The sequence below is a fragment of the Heterocephalus glaber genome, unplaced genomic scaffold, assembly GCF_053883595.1.
Source record: "Heterocephalus glaber isolate CG9 unplaced genomic scaffold, H.glaber_assembly_v1.0 deba00000470, whole genome shotgun sequence".
NCBI lineage: Eukaryota > Metazoa > Chordata > Mammalia > Rodentia > Bathyergidae > Heterocephalus > Heterocephalus glaber.
In genome coordinates, this window is record NW_028258145.1 from 22,701,836 (window position 1) to 22,721,939 (window position 20,104).

General features: G+C 36.9%; 1 protein-coding gene across 10 annotated transcripts in view; it reads right to left on the reverse strand.

Moving 5' to 3' along the window:
* The window catches only part of Ctnna2 (catenin alpha 2), a 1,179,603-nt gene that overhangs the window by 809,553 nt on the left and 349,946 nt on the right, over nt 1-20,104 (reverse strand). For 9 of the 10 annotated variants that reach the window (XM_004844636.4, XM_004844634.4, XM_087201964.1 and 6 more), the window contains one exon: nt 3,230-3,396. In XM_004844636.4, coding sequence (XP_004844693.1) covers nt 3,230-3,396 — 167 coding nt within the window. Of the gene's footprint in view, nt 1-3,229; nt 3,397-8,949; nt 8,969-20,104 lie in introns of those variants that run through there. The other variant, XM_087201987.1, reaches the window with a different exon arrangement.

The following is a 20,104-nucleotide window of genomic DNA, read 5'->3' on the forward strand; positions in this document are numbered from 1 at the left end:
TCAGCTTTGATCATGAACATCAAATCTCCATTTGGATGATAACTTAGCTTTCAAATCATATGCCTCCCTCTGTTTCATCTGCACCCACCTGAATTCAAACAGTAGCAACAGAAACTTTGTGCAGTCATTTGAATCTTTAATATATTTTTAAAAATCTAAACATTCAAGCACATAAAATCTTTGCTTGATATAACAAGGATATAATGCAGACAACCAAAATATCTGCATGTTTTATATAAACTTCTTAATAACCACACAAATTTAAGTTTACAAACAAAATTTTAAGGTAGCAGACTGCAAAGGCATGTACACTGACAAACCATGTAATTCTGCCAGGACCCGGATACTTCACTCTTTGTTGAAGCCAAATGACATCTGATCATGATCCCTCAGTTTCCCCCCAGTGGTTATATATATTGGGGCAAAGGGCAGAGGAGGAAGATGGATATTAGAGAAAAATAAACTAAAAATCCTTCACTGATTGTTGGTGAACTATTTATGGAAAAACAATTAATATAAGTTTCTGATAAGAAGGTAATTCTTCTGTATTCCTGTAAATTAATCAATAGCTGGAAAGAACACCAATAAAAATTTAGCATATATAAAAAGTAAAATACTATGCATAATGCTTAAAGATACAATAGCTACACAGTACTTAACACTTTAGGAAGCTGTGGGACTTATTAAAGGATATTTCTCAACCTTACCCAACAACTAGGAGTCACTGGACTTATAGAAAGCACTTGTCACTCTTTTCTCCTCGTTGATGTTTTATCATCCATATGGGGAAGAAAAATCATTATTTAGACAACCTCTAAAGGTGAAGGTATTAGTTTCTAACCTGCTACATCAAAACAAGCAATTTGACATGTTCTTCATCCTAAATTAAAAAATAAATAAATGGCTGCTTTCAATACTTTAGGAGAGAGTATTTCTTTAGGAAGAACAAGCACACTACTAAGCACAGTTGTGTACTGTGTTCATTTATCATGACTGTGTCAACACAATGTCTTTTTAGGGTTTAAGGTGTTACTTTCATGAGATTAAACCCAGACTAATGTGAATCTAAAGTGTGATTTGGACCACAGCCTGCATCATTCCGTCACAGCACCAAGAATTGTAGTTCCTCACTTACTCCACAAGATAGCAACATTCCACCAGTACTGCTCATCTCAGAGGCTGCAGTCTAAGATCAAATGTGTTATTTAGTCTACAATCATTTTAAATTTTACTACTGACAGTCTGACAGGACTACTTAATATTGCTGGGCTGACCTTTACATGATTTTGTGCTAAATCCTTTTTTTTAAATTTCCCTTAATCTGCTGCATAGAGAAGAGCATGCAATTGACTCTAGATTACAATAAACTGCAGTGATGTTATCAGCAGTCAGCCCTGGTCAGAACAGGTGGGCAGAGAAGCAAGACTGCAGGCAGCAATGGGTACCACACATGATATTACAAGCTCAGATCTAATGAGCACTTTGCTGGTGCAGATAGCTCACAGAGAATATTGAGCTCATTGTGTCTCCTCTAGTCCCTGACCAGGACTTTCCACGGCACACCAACAATGATATGTGGAATTCAGCACTGATTTCCCTACGTTCAATCCTATTCTCACTCAGGTAAAGAAAGATTGTTCTTCTGGGGAAAGAATTTTCTTCAAATGTTGCCTTTGAAGAGTAAGTAGGCTTTAAGGTGAAGATAACACCTTTTCTCCAACACACTAGAGAACCAGTTATTTTGTAGCCTAAAATATGCATATAGCAGAGGTGAGTGGAGAAAGGATAACCAGTGCTGTGGCCTGTAGGTGGTTCCGGGGATCTTACAATAAACAGCCACCATTTACCAAACATTCACTGTATGCCAAAATCCATGGTAGGTGCTTCCTAAAGGTTTCCCCCATTCAAACTTCTTCCCTGCCTGAGGGCAGCACTACAATTAGTGCCAATATAACAGATGAGGTATCTGCGAAGTAAGAAGTGATGTGGTATGTTTGAACACAGGTGGCAAGTGGGGATCCAGCCAAGATTAAACCCTGTAGGTCTGACTCCGACAGTCCAACACTCAATCTCAGTAATATGCCGCTCCTTGCTATGTTGTGGAGTAGGTGAGTTGTTTCTTAAAATTGCTGACCTCATCTAGTTTGCAAGAACTTTCCTTGGCCTATTCTCTGAGAAAAATCTGAGAGAAAACTCAAAGCAGGTTCCTCTTTGTGTCCTTTGGCTCCTCAGGAACCTATATAGAAACCATGAAGACCTAGCTATACCTTGCTTTATGGTTTATGACCATGCAATGCAGGCTAGAAGTGTTAGAATTTAAGATTCTTTAAAATACTGTGGAGTTTAAGTGTAACTTGTAAACCTTGGGCTTTTGATTGATGCCAGCTTAGATAAAGACCCTGCCTAAGATTTCCTGACAGACACTTGGATTGAAGAAATTTCTTGATCCTTCATCCTACTGAACAAATTTTTAAAAGTTAACGTGTGAGCAGCCTTTTGTTATTCATTTCCTATCTCACCTGCCCCCTCATTGTGACCTGCTGCATTTCACTGACAAAGAAAACAAAATCTTAAGGGTCTGCTGACAGTGAACATAGTCAGCCAGTAATTCCAAGGGCTATGAAGAGAACAAGCAATTGGTGGGCTCCAAAAAAGTAAGCCTGTGGTTCATATCCGATCATGTAAGAAGTCCAGGATTAGTGCCAATTGTCTAGGAACTAAATCCACTGAGGACATGAAATAGGGAGTTCCTAGGAAGAGCAACTGTGTTATATCATATTTGTTGTGACTAAATTCCATTCAGCAACTAGGAAAACAGAGAAAGACTCAGCTCTGAGGGACTCGAGAGGTTTCCCTGCTCACTTTTCCAGTAAAATCTGTGACCAAGGAGGGCTACACTTCCACTAGGAAATAAATAATGAAAGCAACCATGACTAGTAAGATATTTGGGATGGGTTTCTATAGGATGGCAATGTGCCCAGACACCCAATCCAGGCATGTTAGATGGCAACCTTTGTACAAGATTGGTGCTAGCCATGGAAGGGTGGGTGGGGCACCTTTTCACTGTCATACCCAAATAGACTCAAACTCCATGCCTACACAGAAGGACAAAGTTGGAGCAGATAACACAATATATTCAGCACATACATCTCTAGCAGAGTTCAGGATATGTGATCAAGAATGTCACCCTTATTTATGCAGCAAGTTTTGATAAATTCTACATACGTACAATTTTCAGATGAGATAAAAGTCTCATGACATCTGCCATGTCCGCCAGGATGAGTAAGCGTGTTACAGCCGATAGCAGTGCCCTTGCTGCCCGCACCATGGTGCCACGTTTCACTGACGAGCATGGATCATCAGCAAACTCGGAGGAGGCAATCCGCATGGTCTCACCTGGAAGCCAAGCATGGACAGGCATGTGGGTAGACAGGAGATTACAGGCTGACAATCCTAACCATCCGAGGATGGGTGATTACCTGTTCTCACAGCAAAGCTCTGATGACCGGGTGGTACTTCTGCCACCTTCAAGTCAAACATGTCAGTGTATGGGGCTGTGGACCAAAGGCTTTCATTTCACACTAGATTGCAAAATCATGCTTTTAACACTTATAAAGAAGACATCTAATCAGTTTTTGTAGCAGCTGAGATGAACTTGCCTTGAACTTAGCTATCCTCTCTCCTCGAACTTAGCTATCCTCTCTCCTCATTTCCCTAGATCCAATGGCAATGGCAATTACTAGACAACTATTTAAGATTATTGAACTGAGGGACAAAGTTAGCTGTTCCATAGAGGACTGAAACTTAAGACACTGGACTCCTTAAGACTGCACTCTTAATTGAGCTAAAAAAGACAAGGACAGAGTATACAAAAACCAACATCCAGTCCCCCAACCCCGTTCTAGGGACCTATGATCCAATACTGAGAATGTCTGGAGAGAATTGAAATCATTGAGCAAGTGTCAGGTTCTGTAGTAGGCTCTGGAACTTAAAAGATGGCTAGGAATATCTAGTCACCAGGCATTCAGTTTCATGAAAAGAAAGAAAGAAAGAAAGAAAGAAAGAAAGAAAGAAAGAAAGAAAGAAAGAAAGAAAGAAAGAAAGAAAAACAGGTTTGCAAAGACAGCACCAGAATGGAGTGAGTGGTTAAGCATCAGACGTATACATAACAATGTAGGCAATGGGAAGGAGGAAGTGATTTACTTGGTCAGCATGAAACTAGCTGGAGCAAGCCATTGGCTTTCATAGTCTGTTCAAGACAGAAGGCTGAAGGGGAATACAAAGGTAAGAAGGGCATCCTAGGCTGGGTGAGCACTGCAGACCCAGCCAAGTGTGGGAAGCTCCAGCTCTGCATAAGAGCACTTGTGAAAAGGAAGTCGGGAGAAATGGGGGAACATGGGGCACCATGTAAGAGATTTGGACTGGGGAGGAGACATTAATAGATTTATATTTTTGGAGTATTATTTTAGCCACATTGCATAAATAAACTGGAAAGGATATGAGTAGGACAGAAAAACTGTTTAATGGGACAAATGAAGTGAGTCAAATTCTAAGAAAGCAGTGATGAGGCCATAGACCAGAGAAACAGAAGCACAATACAGGAGGGAAAAAGGTATTAATGAGATCTTGGTGACATGTGGGATGGATTCAGGGATTTTTAGATGTGAGGACAAAATGTAAGATGGAATTGATGATGAATAAGGACAATATCAGAGTGGGTTTGCACAGAGGGACCAAGGAGTGATAAAAAAAAAAACAAAACTAGAATCAGATTGAAAGTGTATTTGTGGGTGGATATCCACCCAGTGTCAAAAGGACTAGAAAGAAACATAAATGGAGCTCCATGAAGCTGCATACAGCTTCACAGGGATGTAAATGCTTCAATAAATCAAGAGTAAATATGACAGATTATTTAATTTAGAGTAAAACAATTTATTCAATATCTTTAATAGAAATGATTATACTACATCTATTAGGCAAAACCTAGCTTATTTAAATAAAGTAAATGACAGCATTGAAATTCTGCATCTTGTAATTTATTCTGAGACACAGGTGAAAACAAAAAAAACCCTCATTTTTTTATAGGCAGGTAAGAATAAAACATAATTCTGTTAGTGTTATAGTTATTTAAACTTGCACAGTGATACTTTTTATACCTGAGAACTGTAAGCATTTAGGAAAATACATTGTACTGTTGGATTTTTAAAAGAGGCTATTATCTACAATAAGCAAATTATATTGCTGACTAGCTTAGTCTTTATGCACAGGCACAAACAAATAGTTTGATATATAACATAGTTCTGGAGATACTTAAAATTCATTCTTGGGCTGGCACAATGGTGAATTTTGAAGATGTATGGCCCTGAAGAGCTAAATACAGTTTAAGACAGAGGCTGCAGTGAAGATATATATATTCAATCCAAGTGTGGGACCCTTGCACAGGCATACATATATCTCCTCCTCCCACCCCTCTCCCAAATAAATACAGTCATTGGCAAATACCTGAGAGCTATCTCATTTTCACTCTTTCCAGTGGAGCTAGAAAGAGGATTTTGTACCATGACAAATCCAATGAGACATGCAGGGGATCATCACAGGTAAAACCAGATAAATTTGTACAACGTATTCATAGGTAAGTCAGTTGTTATTGGAATAGATCCACTTATTAAAGGAAAGGGGATATTTATGTGCATGTTTCACCACAAAATCTGCAGATTACATTGGTATAACTCCTAGCTTGGGCAAGGGTCGACCACGCAGGTAGGGTTACTCCTAGAACGTAGGCCCTAGGAGGAAGTCCGGTGCCATCCCTTCCCAGTGTGGAGGCTCAAGTGTTACTTGGTGAGCTATGCCTGATCAAACTGACTTTCCAGCTCAGAGGTTCATATGAATGGTCAGTGTAATGGCAGGTCATCTAGGAGCAGACCATTCTGTCATCAATACTACTTCACAGACTGGGTTACAGGTTGTCATTATAGAGCTCTTAGGTAGAGCCAGTCAACCTGGTGCCCACAACAGGTACCCCTGGAAGTAGTCCAGCCAGGGGATCAGGGATGGGCTCAGTGTAGAAAATATGAGTCTGCAGATGGGAAACTCTGGATAAATTCTGAAATTATTCTCTGATAAATAGAGAGGAATTTTATTCCATTTAAATTAAAACAGAAAGCTCATTTTAAGCAGACACAAATGATCTGATATTTTTAAAGATTTAAGAGAAAGGCAATCTGAACTCAGCTATAACTTTGTGTTGTATATCCCTGTACTTTTAGGACTACTAAATTAAAATAGAAATCTGAATTACAAAATTATGAGCAAGTTTATCAAGATAAAACTAGGCATTTTCTCAGGGAACTTTTTTTTTTAGTAAAACTAGCTGAGAAACAGCATGATTGTATAGGAAAAGGGATGGAGAGGTGAAGAAAGGGTAACAGAGACCTGCCTTTTACTTGTGTATGTGTGCTAATATTCAATCTCCTTTACTTCATTATAGACCTAACTCAAGCGGTGTTTCTATGGTAAAGTCTTTGATCTTCTCAAGCTACCAACACCTGCTGGAAAGAAGAAAAATTAACATCATCAAGTAAGTGACTAAAGAGAAAACCAATTAATATGTATGTGACTCCTTCCTTATTATATGAGTACTGTTCTAAAAGAACACTTTAACTTGCGGATTAATAAATAATAAACATTAAAGTCATAAAGACCTGTGTTCAGTCTGAGTCTACTCCAGTTATTACTAAACAGGTGAGAATGATGCTTATTTGACTTTTGTGATTCAGTCTCTTTATAAAGTGGGAGTAAAAACAATGATATCTGTCTCACAGACTGCTATTAGATGTAAAATTAAGAATAATGAGTACAAACCACCCAGTATAAAGCCTAATCTATAATGGTGCTTAATCTCTGTTACCATTAATACCACTACTACTACTATCAGCTTCATCTTCAGTAACATAAGAGTTGGTGAAGTACAGGTTACAGATTTGGAAATGTATTTTTTAATCATTCTACTTTTGGTATTTCTTGATTAGTAGCAAGAAAAATATCTGCACCCCAAAATATTTATGCTTTAAGTAAAAATATACCAAAAAAATGGTGCTAGTGGTTTCACCGCCTGCTGTGCAGGCACAAGGACCTGAGTTCAATCCCCAGTACCGAAAAAAAAAAATGGGGCTTAGATTTAAACTGATGCCTGTTTTGTTTCTGAGGCTACCCAGAAAGCACTAAAATGTACACACAATAGTACAGAAGCTTCAGTTAATATGTACTGAGATATGGGATGAAGCAGGCTGGTGATAATCCACGGAAGACAGAGTATCCTCTAGTAAACAAGGTCTTAGGAGAAGAGAAATCTTATAGGATCCAACACATGAGCCAGAATGGCGTGGACATCAAGAGGCTCAAACTTTGAATATATGACAACTGAACTACTAGAAAGATGAGCGGAAAGGAAAAGGGTGCAGTGAAAATCTAGGTAAAGTAATGGAAAACTCAGAATTGCTAACAGGCCTTAATGCTGAGGAGGACTTGACTTGTCTTTTCTTTGCTATCTTACAGAAATGTCAGGCACAGGACATGTTCCCTGGAATCAAATAATGGGTGAAAATGAGAGAAAATGCAAATCCCAGAGCAAATGCTGTGAAACAACCAGAATAAGAGCCCATTACAACAGACAAAGTAGAGAAATTCAATGAAACTTTCATATCTTGTATAGTAATATATATATATACATATATTCAACATTTTCATTATAAAATAAATATCTGTTCCTTATGAGAACTGAAAAATACAAACCATTAAGGAAGCCAAAGACCATTTGCAATTTTAGTAACCAAAGTCAATCACCAAGCCACATGTTGATGAACTAATGTATCTTCAAGAAAGTTCTTTATGCCTATATTTTAACCAGCAGTTTCATCCATAGTATCTAGAACAGCATGTACTCCTTAGTCTAATCGTATAAAGACTCGGTTGTCTAATTACATCTTTCTCATTTATCTACTTACATAAATTATGTAGGATTCATTGACAGTTAACTCACTTTGTATTTCTATCCTCATTGAAAAATTCCTGGAGAACATAAGAGGGAAAAAAAGAGTCAAAAGTTCTCATCCTCTTAGCTGTGTCTGTTTCCTTTTCATGTTAACCTATGCCTTCCTCACAATCTTTTTCATCCACATTTTCCTTGAAGCACAAATTTTAAATGGTCCTGAAAAATGGAACCTGTATCCCAGTGGAGAAATTGCAATGTGTTTTCAGAAGAGAAAGCAAGCTTGGTGAAGTACAGTCTGATCATAAGCTTCCTAAAGCCTTGGCTGGTTCTGCTACTCAACATCTGCATCTTGCTTGGACCACATGTTTTCAGAGCCAGTACAAGAACTAGAACAGAATTTCAAAATAATAATATAAAAGTACCCAAACTGAATAGCTTTATTTTGTGGAGGTGGGAAGGCGATGCGGTATTTGAAAGCCAATTATTGCTATCCATTGTTCTATGTATCTTGTTTCTGTTAGTTTTCCTTTGCTAAGAAACATCTAGTGTAGTCTTGATGTAATGAAAGGATCAATTGAGCAGGTTTTGATTTAGCTGAGGCTCTGAGCTTACTCATGAGCAAACATAGAAAGACCCTCTTCTGGCATGGTGTCAACAGCAAGGAGATGGTGCTGCAGGGTGACCAAAGATCTCTCCCAATTTACCATCCTATTAGATTTGTGTATTTGGAATTACTATTATAACATGTTCTTCTCTTATCTGTTATAAGAATTGTTTTCTTTTTAAGAGTTCAAGATGTGCCAAGTGGGCTGGGGATTTAGCTCAGTAGTTTTGCTGCCTGCTGAGCAAGCGCAAGGACCCGAGTTTGATCCCTGGTACCAAAAATAACCCAAAAAAACAAAAACAAAACAAAACAAAACAAAAAGATGTGCCAAATTCTGTTCAAAGACTTTTACCTGTATCAAATCATTTGCTGCTGAAGAGAATGTGATGAAGTAAGTACTCTCATTGTCACCATTTATATCTGAAAAAACTAAACACAGAAAGGAAAGATTACTTGACTAAGATTAAATAGGTAGTAAGGTAGAGTGGGTACTTGAAACCAGTCTAGCTCTACAGTCTATGCTCATGGTGGTGAACCCATAGCATGTGTGCTACAGTGAGCTGTTTGAATCATTGATAGCTCTAAAAGGTTGGCCATCACAAGTCTGTGCACTCACAAACAGTGCTTTAGAATTATCTTTAATATTCTGCCCATTATATCAAAAGTATTCATTTACATAGCTGAGTCTGACCTTAGATTAGAATTTGCAGACTAATAAACTGTTTTATTGGGCTTCTAGACTGTAGTCAGAAGAAAGGGAAAGGGAAGAAAGGGAGGAAGAAAAAAGGGAGGAAAAGAACAGAGAGCAAAGGAGACAGGGATGGAGGGATAGAAGAAAGAAGAAATGAAAGGAGGAAGGACCTAAACAAAGACAATTCTGCAATTATTCCCAGGGCCACCACTTTCTGTTTTCTCATACTTGAGCAGCATTGTGACTGCCTATCTCTACATTTTTGTCTTCACCAATCACCTAGCCTGCAACCCTGACCAGTGTAGGAACGATAACTGCAGCACCTTAATTTCCTAACATGTAACTTAAATTTGACATGATGTATTTGCTCAATGAGTGTTGTTGGGAAGAGGAAAGGAAGGATCCCCGTCACTGACCCTTTTGAACTATCGTAAATTGATTTTATTGGTTTTTTTGTGGGTTTTTTTGGTACCGGGGATTGAACTTGGGTCCTTGTGCTTGCGAGGCAGGCGACGGAACTACTGAGCTAAATCCCTGGCTCTATATTAAATTGATTTTAAAGCAAGGAAAAAAGTTAAATGAAATTCCACACACTATGAATGCACAATGAAATAACTGGAATATTTTCTTTTGTATTTTAAAATTTATTTTCAAGTTGGATTTGTGAGTTTAGAATTAGCAGGGAAGTTGTAATATTTGAAAAAAGCAGGTTCTGGTGAAAGTATCAACTCCTTCACTTCTTTATTTGGCCCACACAGGCAGATGCTAGCAAGAGGGAAGAAGTCTTAAAATCTTTCTCTCTCTCTCTTTTCTTTTTAAATAATCAAGAGTGTTAGAGAGCAATGTATGCATTTCTTCCCAGGGTGGTTATGATTCAAATCCGTGATTGGGGCAAAGGTCAACAATCAACAACCAGAATTTTTCTCTGAGGTTTATGGATGATGAAATCGAGTACTTTCTCAGGCAAAATTTTCATTACAATAAGCTGCTTCCTGTGAATACTTCAAGTATTCAACATCTATAGCAGACCTTGGCACAATTCAGGTTCTGCCACTAAAACAAGGCAATCTTTGGCCTAACTGTGCAGTATTCAGAAGGAAGAAAGCGTTATGTACTTAGATTACTTTTCTTTCTTCTTTCTTTTCTCTTTTCTTTCTCTTTCTTTCTTTCTTTTTTTTCTTCCTTCCTTCCTTTCTTTCCTTCCTTCCCTTCCCTTCTCCTTCCTTCCTTCCTTCCTTCCTTCTTTCCTTCCTTCCTTTCTTCTTTCTTTCCAAAAGCACCATACAATCTACATCAAAATCTATTAAAATTGTAAACTTAGAAAGTTTTCTAGTGTGTCTTTTTACTTTTGTCATTTGGGCAGGAGCAATGGGTTCTGCGGATTCTTTATCATTCTTCATTTTTTTCAAGAAGTTCTCTAAGAAAAGAAGAAATTAGGTGCTCAGTGTCAGAGGTCTATTGAACCACTGTCTCAGAAGTGGCTGTGAAGTTGGAGAATTCCTGGTCCCTCCTCGCTCTCATGTTAAATATGAAAACATAAAAGCCCAAGGGGAGAGCAACCTGCAGGAGGTCAGGCGGATGGTGGGGGCCAGTGCCCCAATCTCTTGACAATCCAATCTGAGATTCTGGTCACAATTTTACACTGGCTATGAGATCAACAAAGTACAATGTGATACCAGTCAATGCAATTTGGTCTAGTTACATGGCCTTGCTACAGCCCTGCTCCCACAGCTCCAAGGAAATACATGTACCCTCCTTTGGTCATGACCAGGGTTCTTTTTCAATAATTGACAATTGAGTCTATTCCAATGCAGTTTTCCCCATTAGAGACATGTTCAGTACGAAAAAGTACAACAAATGTCAGCAACTAATGATTAAGTACATTGAATATTATGAGCTATTAAACATCATTAGAGACAGTAATGTGCCACCTTGCAGAATGCACAGATCATTAAGAGTATGGATTTTAATTATTTTTAGCTGTATCCTTTTTGGGGGATGGGAGGAGAGGGTGCAGGATAATTTTACACTGCTGTTGTGAGATGGCGTACTTCACAGATGAGACCTTTTAAGGACCTGTTAAATGTAACAATAGCTATATTCCATTAAAAAGTGCTTAGTATCTTGGGATTGAATGCAACAGAAGACCATAAATATGTGAGCATTAAATAGTGGTGTTCTAAGCTTAAAGAAAAAAAAGTGTACAGGAGGTCAATATTTAAACAAATTTCACTTAATATTTTATAAAATAATTAGCAAAGTAAATAATGGACATATAAATTTGTTGTTGTTTTTTTTTTTTTTGGTACCGGGGATCAAACTTGGGTCCTTGTGCTTGTGCAGCAGGTGGCGAAACCACTGAGCTAAATCCCTGGGCCCCCGACATATAAATTTCATTGTGCAATAAATGATTTTGTAATAACTGCACTATACCAAATATGCTTTAAAAGACTTTTGTAAATTACTTTGTAAATCAAACAAGCATCTAATAAATTAACTTTCTTATAAATCCAAAATTTCAATATCCTATATATATAAAGCAAGTTCCTTAATAAGAAGCCTGATACTGACATATTTACATTTTTAAGTCAGTAAAAGCTCTTATTGATCAGTATGTCTACTCTCCTACAACCATGACACAAATCAAAATTCACTGAAATGTCATGCACCTGATATGCTACTTCATAGTTGAAGTTTGACTCCAAAAAACCTTTAAATGTGATGAGAAAAGCAAGAAACAATGCCGCAACTTGCACATAGACTAAAAAAACAAAGATAATATGACCATCAAAAAATGTTAGCATCTAATCCTGAATGTCAGAGGACACCTTTATCTAGGACCAACCACCTGAATATGCAAATGTAGAGGACACCTTAATCTGTTTCTGTTAAGATATTGTGTGGGGAAATGTAGAGCAAAAGGGCTAGATTTTATGTCAAATTCCAGAATGTAAAATTGCTTTGGAGAACATTATACAGTCTTAATTCTACCAAATGCAAACCCCAGGCATGACATTTAGGACAGAAAGTCCTCTACCTTTCTAGGAAACCATTTCAGTTTGAGATAGCTTTAAAAGTGAACTTTTTAATTCAACTATTTAGTCTTTGATGTACTCTTCTGAACCATATATAAAAATATAAACTCCATTTCCATAGGGTAGACCTTGAGAGAATTTTTTTAAATATCCTTTAAGGAGAAGGGAAATGTCAAAATGAGCATTCATCAGCCATTGCCTGGGAAGGAATGCTGCCTTTGTATTAGGAAAAAGACAACTAACATAAAAAAATCAACAACCAATTTTTTGTGAGTTTCCAGATGTTCTATATCTACTATCTTATGATTCAAGTTAGGATGATTGGGTTGCTTTTACGCTTCCTTGTAAGTAAATTAATAGTGTTAAGTACATAAAAAAATGTTCATGTACTTTGGAGACAGCAAAGCTGGTTTCTTACATTTGAAAACATTGAGAAAGTCACAAGTCACTCTGAGTTTCTTCAAGGTCTAAACTATGACATACATTTAAAAGACATGCACTGTGAGCTTCTTGGTGGAACCTAAGTCTCCAATTTGAGGTCCCAGGACCTTCAGTGGTGTACTTAAGATCACACGGCCAACTGGAGGCACAGTCCAGACCAAAAGCTAGTCTCTTGACTTTGAGCTTTGTATTTGCTTCAGCTTACTACACATTTTGGGAAATATTTTGTTTTTAAGTAATTTCACAAATTCACAACTGATGTCTGAAAGGTAGTCTACATAATTGAAGTATTTTGACATCAGTTTGGTTGTCTTGGTATTATGCGTACATGGATGCATTGTTAAGTTTCATGACATCTCAGAGTTGTCATTTGTAAAACTAAAGAAGACTTCCATCACTGATTTCATAGAAACTGATTTTCATATAATTTACATTTAACGAAGTTCAATTAAATAGGCTTGAAATTGTTATACAGTAAAATAACAGGTCAACTCCACTTTTTATAAAGTAGTCCTTACCTAAACAAAACACAGGGACAATTCCCATAATGGGAAATATTGACTAAGGATAGAAAATTCCACCATTTCAAAATTAGAAACAAAATGAAAAATGTTCCATGTAATTGGTATCATGGACATGGTCAACAAAATAAAAAATGTTCCAAGTAATTGGTATCTTAAATATGATAAATGATACTATAAAATTAGAGCACAATTAAGTTATATTTTGAAATGCAACATGAAGAAAACTGGTTTTCTTCACTTGTTTGTGGGTGAAAAAAAGTTTCTGGGGTGGAAATGGCATAGTTTTCATTTTAATTTTCAAGCTGTCACTGATTTTCCATTCATCACCAAAATAGCAGTTTCTCATACCTGATTATAGCAGCATATCATCTTTTCTGAAGTGATAGGAGGTGACTATGTCATTATCATTCTGTTTTTTATATAAAGAGAGTTTAAGAAAGATACATCTTTATTCACATTGGTATATCAATTGTAATAAAACAAACCTAACAAAAATATATGTGTGTGGCAGGAGGACTTGGCAACAAGTAATGAACAAAATTGATTTTAAGTAACTCAAAACCCCAAAATGACAAACTGCCAAAATGTGCTAATTGATGCTTTTTATACTTCTGTGATCAATATAGCTTGTCACTACAGTCATGGCAGATCTTAGATAGGCTTCCCTCCTTCCAACTCAAAAGTACATTTTAAAATAGGTGAAATAAGGTTAAAAGAAACATTAACCTTTAAAGTTATAAATGTCCAAATAGGGTGACATGAAGCCTTAAGTGTAAGGGGAATTTACACGATTAGGGACAGGGGACTGACAGCCCTGTCCACAATGCCTTAGTTCTTGTGTGCAAAGTACATGAAGAGTCCTATATTATTTCATTTATCTTTTTATTCACTTGATAAACATTTATTGAGCCTTTTAATGATGAATAAGTGTAGCCAAAGAGTACTTATGTATTGCCGAATTTGTTTTTCTTCTTTTATCCCTACAATGATATTTTTCAGCTGTGACTCAGAGAAATGCCAGAGATCAAGCACACACTGTCCATTCCTCACTTTCCTGCAGTTTGGCACAGAACAAAGAATAGAGATGAGACTTTTCTGGGAAAATATACTTCATCCTTAATTACTCCTTCTATCTCATACTGAGAAAGCCTGAGACAATAGTGAGACTTCAAGGCCCCCATAAATTCTGACATCAGGCCTTAAAAAAAAAAGTGGGCTTGAGAGGCTTAGGATCCTCTCTGCTGGGCCCCATTTATTTTTCTACAAAGATTTCTAAAGGCAAAGGGCCCCACTTTAATATATAATTTTCATTAAACTGGAGAGAAGTTTAGACAGATGAACATAAGAATGAAGATTACAAAAAAACAAAAAAACCAACTCCAAAACTGAATTTTAGCCTTTTCTTTTCTTCCAGTGGGAAAGTGACACACTACTTCAGTCAAAATATCATAGGGTATCCAAAATATCAAGAAACAGGACAAAACTATTTTTATACATACCAGAATCAAAATTTCAACTGACATGTTCAACATTCTTCATCTCTGATAGGTCTTCCACTACCTCAGCAGCCGTTATGTATAGTAGCTGCCCTCTTCCTATGGTGCCTTGCCCCCTCCCCTGTGTGACGTCATGCCAAGATGGTTGCTCCCACCAAAAAACAAACCCTTCTTCCCAGCATGCCCCTGGTCCCACCTAGAGAGTAACCTAATACTCGCTCACCTCCTACCACCTAGTGACGTCACCGGCTCCTCCACTCCCTGATCACTACCTCACTCAACCCCGCCTCAGCCCCTACAAACCCCACCCCTGTCTCTATAAAAGACTCTCCCTGCCCCGGCCAGGCTGCTTTTGGCTCTCCTTTGTTCAGAGACATCCCGGCAGATCTATTCCCCTAATAAAGGCTTGTTATGGCCTGGTCTGGTCTTGGTCTTCGGCCCTTTTACCTGACAATCTCCTAACATCTTTCATTCTTATAACGTATGTCAAAATTTAAAGCAGGGTCAAGTTATTAAACTAAAAAAAGAAGACTAAATATACTATTTTTTCTGTATTACTATGCAGTATTTACAATTGGACACATTTTTGAATTATTTTACCAGTCTGAAAGTCTTCCTTTGTGAAGAAAGCTATCCCCAAGGAAAGGGGCTCCAATCTGTGCTTCTTGGGATTTATTTCTCGTAAAGGAAAAATGAGAAAACAGTGGCAAATGACTTAAAAATTTGCATTCTATGTACCTGCCAATGAATGCATGTGTGCAGTCCCTAGGTAAACATATTTCTTACTACAAATTAATAAACTCACAGTGGGAGTATAATTTATTTTCCCATGTAGATCTGCCTCTAGGGGAAAGATATTCTCGTCATGCTTATGTCTGTATTCCATTGTTTAATGCTATAATAAAGACTGAAAAGCTAATATAGAGTTTGTTCTCCAACTACATACACATAGTTCTTTAATTATTTCATCATGTACACACTATGGAGTTGCACTGATTTAGTAGCAATGGCCTTGAGGCACTATTGGAAGCTGTCTGATTGTAGTAAGTACGGGAGCTGGTTTGAATAACAAAGGGAAGTGCATTTTTAACTACTACCCTGGACAGCAAGTGGCTTTTATTTTTTAATAGGAGTTTAAAGGTTTGGTTGAGTAAGAAAATACAGATGCCAAAGAACTGTAGATGCAGAACCTTATAGTTTAGAGACATAGAACTGAAGCTTTAGTGAGCAATTCCTGGGTTTCATACATTCAAAACCACCTCCAGTCAGGTTTGGGGGCCATGAACTAAGAATCAGGTTTCTCAATTGATTGGGCAGGAGACAGCAGCAGCCTGGGATGATCCAGTTCATGCCCTCCCTGAAGTCACCACCCTGTCACACTAGTCAAGGCTGCTACCAAAGTAGGACAGAGGACTAGACGAATTGACTTTGTGTCCTTTACATGATACCCTATATAAAAAATGGCTAGTCAACTGTATTTAAGTGTATGAAAGATTATGGGTTAATAATACTTTCAATAGATTGGCTTGTTGTCTACACACAATTCCAATTGAAGGATCCTTTTATTGTAGATAGGTAAGTTAGTTAGATATCTTGTAGGCAGTTAGACAGGGCTGGCCCTGGAAAAGCCAACATGGAGGACAAAGAGCCAATTTGGAGAGCAATCAAGACACATCCACTAAAGGCCAACATTATAAAAGAAGAGAAATTACTATACCTTCACTTGCTTCCCCTGGGGATGAATAGCAGTAATTGATATTCTAAATAGGTATCAATCACCTGGATGAGGGGCCAATATCTTACCCAGCCTTTCCAGGAAATATCCCTGGCCCACCCTTACTGAATATCCTTGTACCTGGCTACTTGACTTGCTCTTCCCTTTGACCCCCATTTAATCACTATTACCTGGGTGACTGTACTTGTAATCTTATTACTTGGTTATGGTTTTGCCCAACCTTATGCCCACCTTGTAATTTTCCATTGGGTCTTATAGTTTTGCCCACTTTAAACCCGCCTCACCTCATGGCTTTGCTCCATAAATATCCCTTTTGAAATAGGGTCCAGGGCAACCCACTTTCCGGTCCCCCTTCTGTTTTAGGCAGAAGCTTTCTTTCTCCCAATAATTTTTTCCTACTCTTAACCTCTGTTCCTAGAATTCATTCTTTGATTTTAGAGAACATGAACTCTTGTTTTGGATAGCAAACAGGTTTGGGAATTACATCTCTTCCCCCTATATCACTTTCAGGTATAAATGTGTGAGTATGCACACATGCCACAAAAACTCTCCATTAAAATGCACTTTATGGGTGGGAGATTTAGCTCAGGAGTAGCACCCCTGCCTCACAAGTGCAAGGTCCTGAGTTTGATCCCTGGTACAAAAAAAAAAAAAAAAGAATGCTGTAAAATGCACTTTACTTAAATAATCCAGTTAAGAATCTCTTACTGACAGCTAGCAAACCCAGCAAATGGAGCTATTTGTAGAATTAGTCTTAGTCTTCTTTTGCCTCATGTTCTACACATTACAATTACATTAGAAAATCTCCAAACTTAATATTTTCAGAAGTCAACAGATGTTGCTAGAGATAATCTCCAAAACCCAAAAGTATTATAAAAATCTACTTTGTCCTACTCTTGTAGGATCTCTTCCACATTACTCAATATTACATCTTCATTTCTAGTATTACTTTTCTCCAGACATAAGAATAAATGACTAAGGTTCTGAAGGATATCTTTCCTACCTATAATTCAAAAGAGAGTAACTGCTGTTATTTATAAAATACCTAGTATATATCAGGGAAAACTTTAAGCACTTCACATATATAATTTTACAATGAAACAAACAAGTTAATGTCCTTTCAAATACAAAAAAAAAAAATCAAAACATATGGCTTCGTTTAGAAAGATTCATTAATTTGTTCTAGCCCATACAGCTAGTCACCTCCAGCCCTGAGTAGGAAGAAAATGTTCAAAGAAGAAGGGAATGGAGCGGGGATGGGGAGTGGGGTGGTAATGGAAACAAAGCTTTTGTAAATAGGGAGGGGTGTAGGGGTTGAATGGAGGGAATGGGAATGGGAAAAAAAATAAGAACCAAAATATATCATGTACAGGTACAAATTCCCAATGGTGAATGTGATCAAAATGTACACCTAAATTGTACCAATAAATTTAATGAATAAAAAAAAGAAATCTCAGTGAGAAGATTTAAGCCAGAAGTCTGACAGTAGAAAAGCCTAACACACAACAAAAGGATGATGATGCTGATGACAGTAATATTAATAATCATAGCTAATCATGGGGCTGGGGATTTAGCTCAGTGGTGCCACCCCCTGCCTTGCACGCACAGGGTCCTGAGTTCAATCCCCAGTACTAGTACTACTACTACTAATAATAATAATCATAGCTAATAGTGAAATTGTATTTACTATGTTTCATATATGGCTCTAAGTACTATGTCAATTAATTTAACCCTCATAAAAACCCTATCAGGTAGTCTTATTCACAATGTATAGATGAAGAGATTGAGGTGGATAAAGTTAATTAACTTGCAAAAGGCTAAAAAAAATAGGTGAACAAATGATTTTTTAACCTAGAAAGTCTAGCTACAAACTTTGGGCTTCAACCACTTCTAAGATGATACACATGGTTATATGTCAACTAACATAATTAAAACCAATAACCAAAAATATGTTTGAAACACCACAGGCAAATGTGCATGTTTATAGTTATTCTGTGGCTATGTTTTTTAAATTAACCTTTTAAATAAGATCTAGCCAATTCTCATTGCACTATAATTTTAAGGAACTAAGACATTATTGAAACAAAACTAAGAATATATAAATAAATAAAAAGGTCCCAGTCTCTCTCTGTATTATCATATAAATATGTAAGCACCTGTGTTTGTCAATATTCATAGAAGTTCAACTAACTATATTGTAGATATCATACTGTATCAAAATCAAATCCTTTGATTTTCCATACTAACAGAGAACTGTATGACCTTCTGTAGCCAGAAGATAGCCAAGAGTTGGGTCAAGTAAAAACATCTGATTTTTCTTTTAGTATATATAGTATAATCATTTCCATTGTGATGCCCCAGTTAACATTTCCTTATTGAGACTAGAAATATATTAAAGGATTGGAGATTGTGTCTAAAAGACCACAAATAGTTCTTCAGAAGTAAACCCACCTTACAGAATGAGAAATTGAAAAACATCTTTAAAAAAGTATTCTTTGTATCTAATTTGCACATTTTTGTCTAATGATTGTAAATCAAAAGAAGCAAAAAAATCATGCTTCCTCAGGTCACAGGTTTTCATTAATCATTTAAAATTCTACCTCTTAAAAATATAATTAAATATAATTTATTAGTTCTTTTCCATTGGAATTGACAAGTCCTTTGGATCTCGGGCTTGGTTATTAGCATTTATACAGGGAAACAAAGAATACAAGTTAAAATGTTAGTAGTATTTAAAGCTTCTGTAGCAAAATATTAAGCAAACAAAATTATCAGTAAGACAACCTCTTAAATGAACTGTGATTTTCTTATGAAAATCTATCAATGAAGAACTAGGGCTCAGATTTCTAAGTTTAAATTCTGATATCTTTTCCTTGTTTGTATAGGATATTTAAACTTTCTAAGTCTCATCAGTAAAGGGCTGGGGATTTAGCTCAGTGGTTCTGGTGCCTGCCTTGCAAGCGCAAGGTCCCAAGTTTGATCCCCAGTACAAAAAAAAAAAGTCTCATCAGTAAAATAGTACTTCTTATCATTGTTTATTTTAAAGCTCAAATGAGAGGTGAGAAATTGAATATCATGAAAAAAATGTCAAAACACTTGGAAATATTTGTAATGTACAATAAGCATTATAAATGGGTAGCAATTCTTTGAGGAGAGAGAGAGAGAGAGAAAGGAAAGGGAAGCAAATAATCTTGAAATTAGAATGTAAGCTGATAAACTCTAATATCCTGGCAACTTTAGCATTATTTGCAATCTCAGTAATTTATAAGCTAGAGTTTTAATGGTTACAGGGGGGACAAGAGAATGCTTTGACCCTTGTGAATAACTGTAAAGTTGCCTGCCTAAAATAAAATTTATATTTTTAAAGTGCTATGTCAGTGAAAATATTAACTGGAAAAAAACCCTGTTCTTTGGCAAAGAGAAATGGCAAAGAAACTTGTGATCTCAGCGCTGAAAAATAAAAGTAAAACCCCTTAACCCAGGGGAAATATTGTATGATTTTATTTGTAATTGATACTACATATTATCATTATCATAAAGGACTGACTGCATGTGTTTGTTCAGCACGATTTTTATACTAACTGC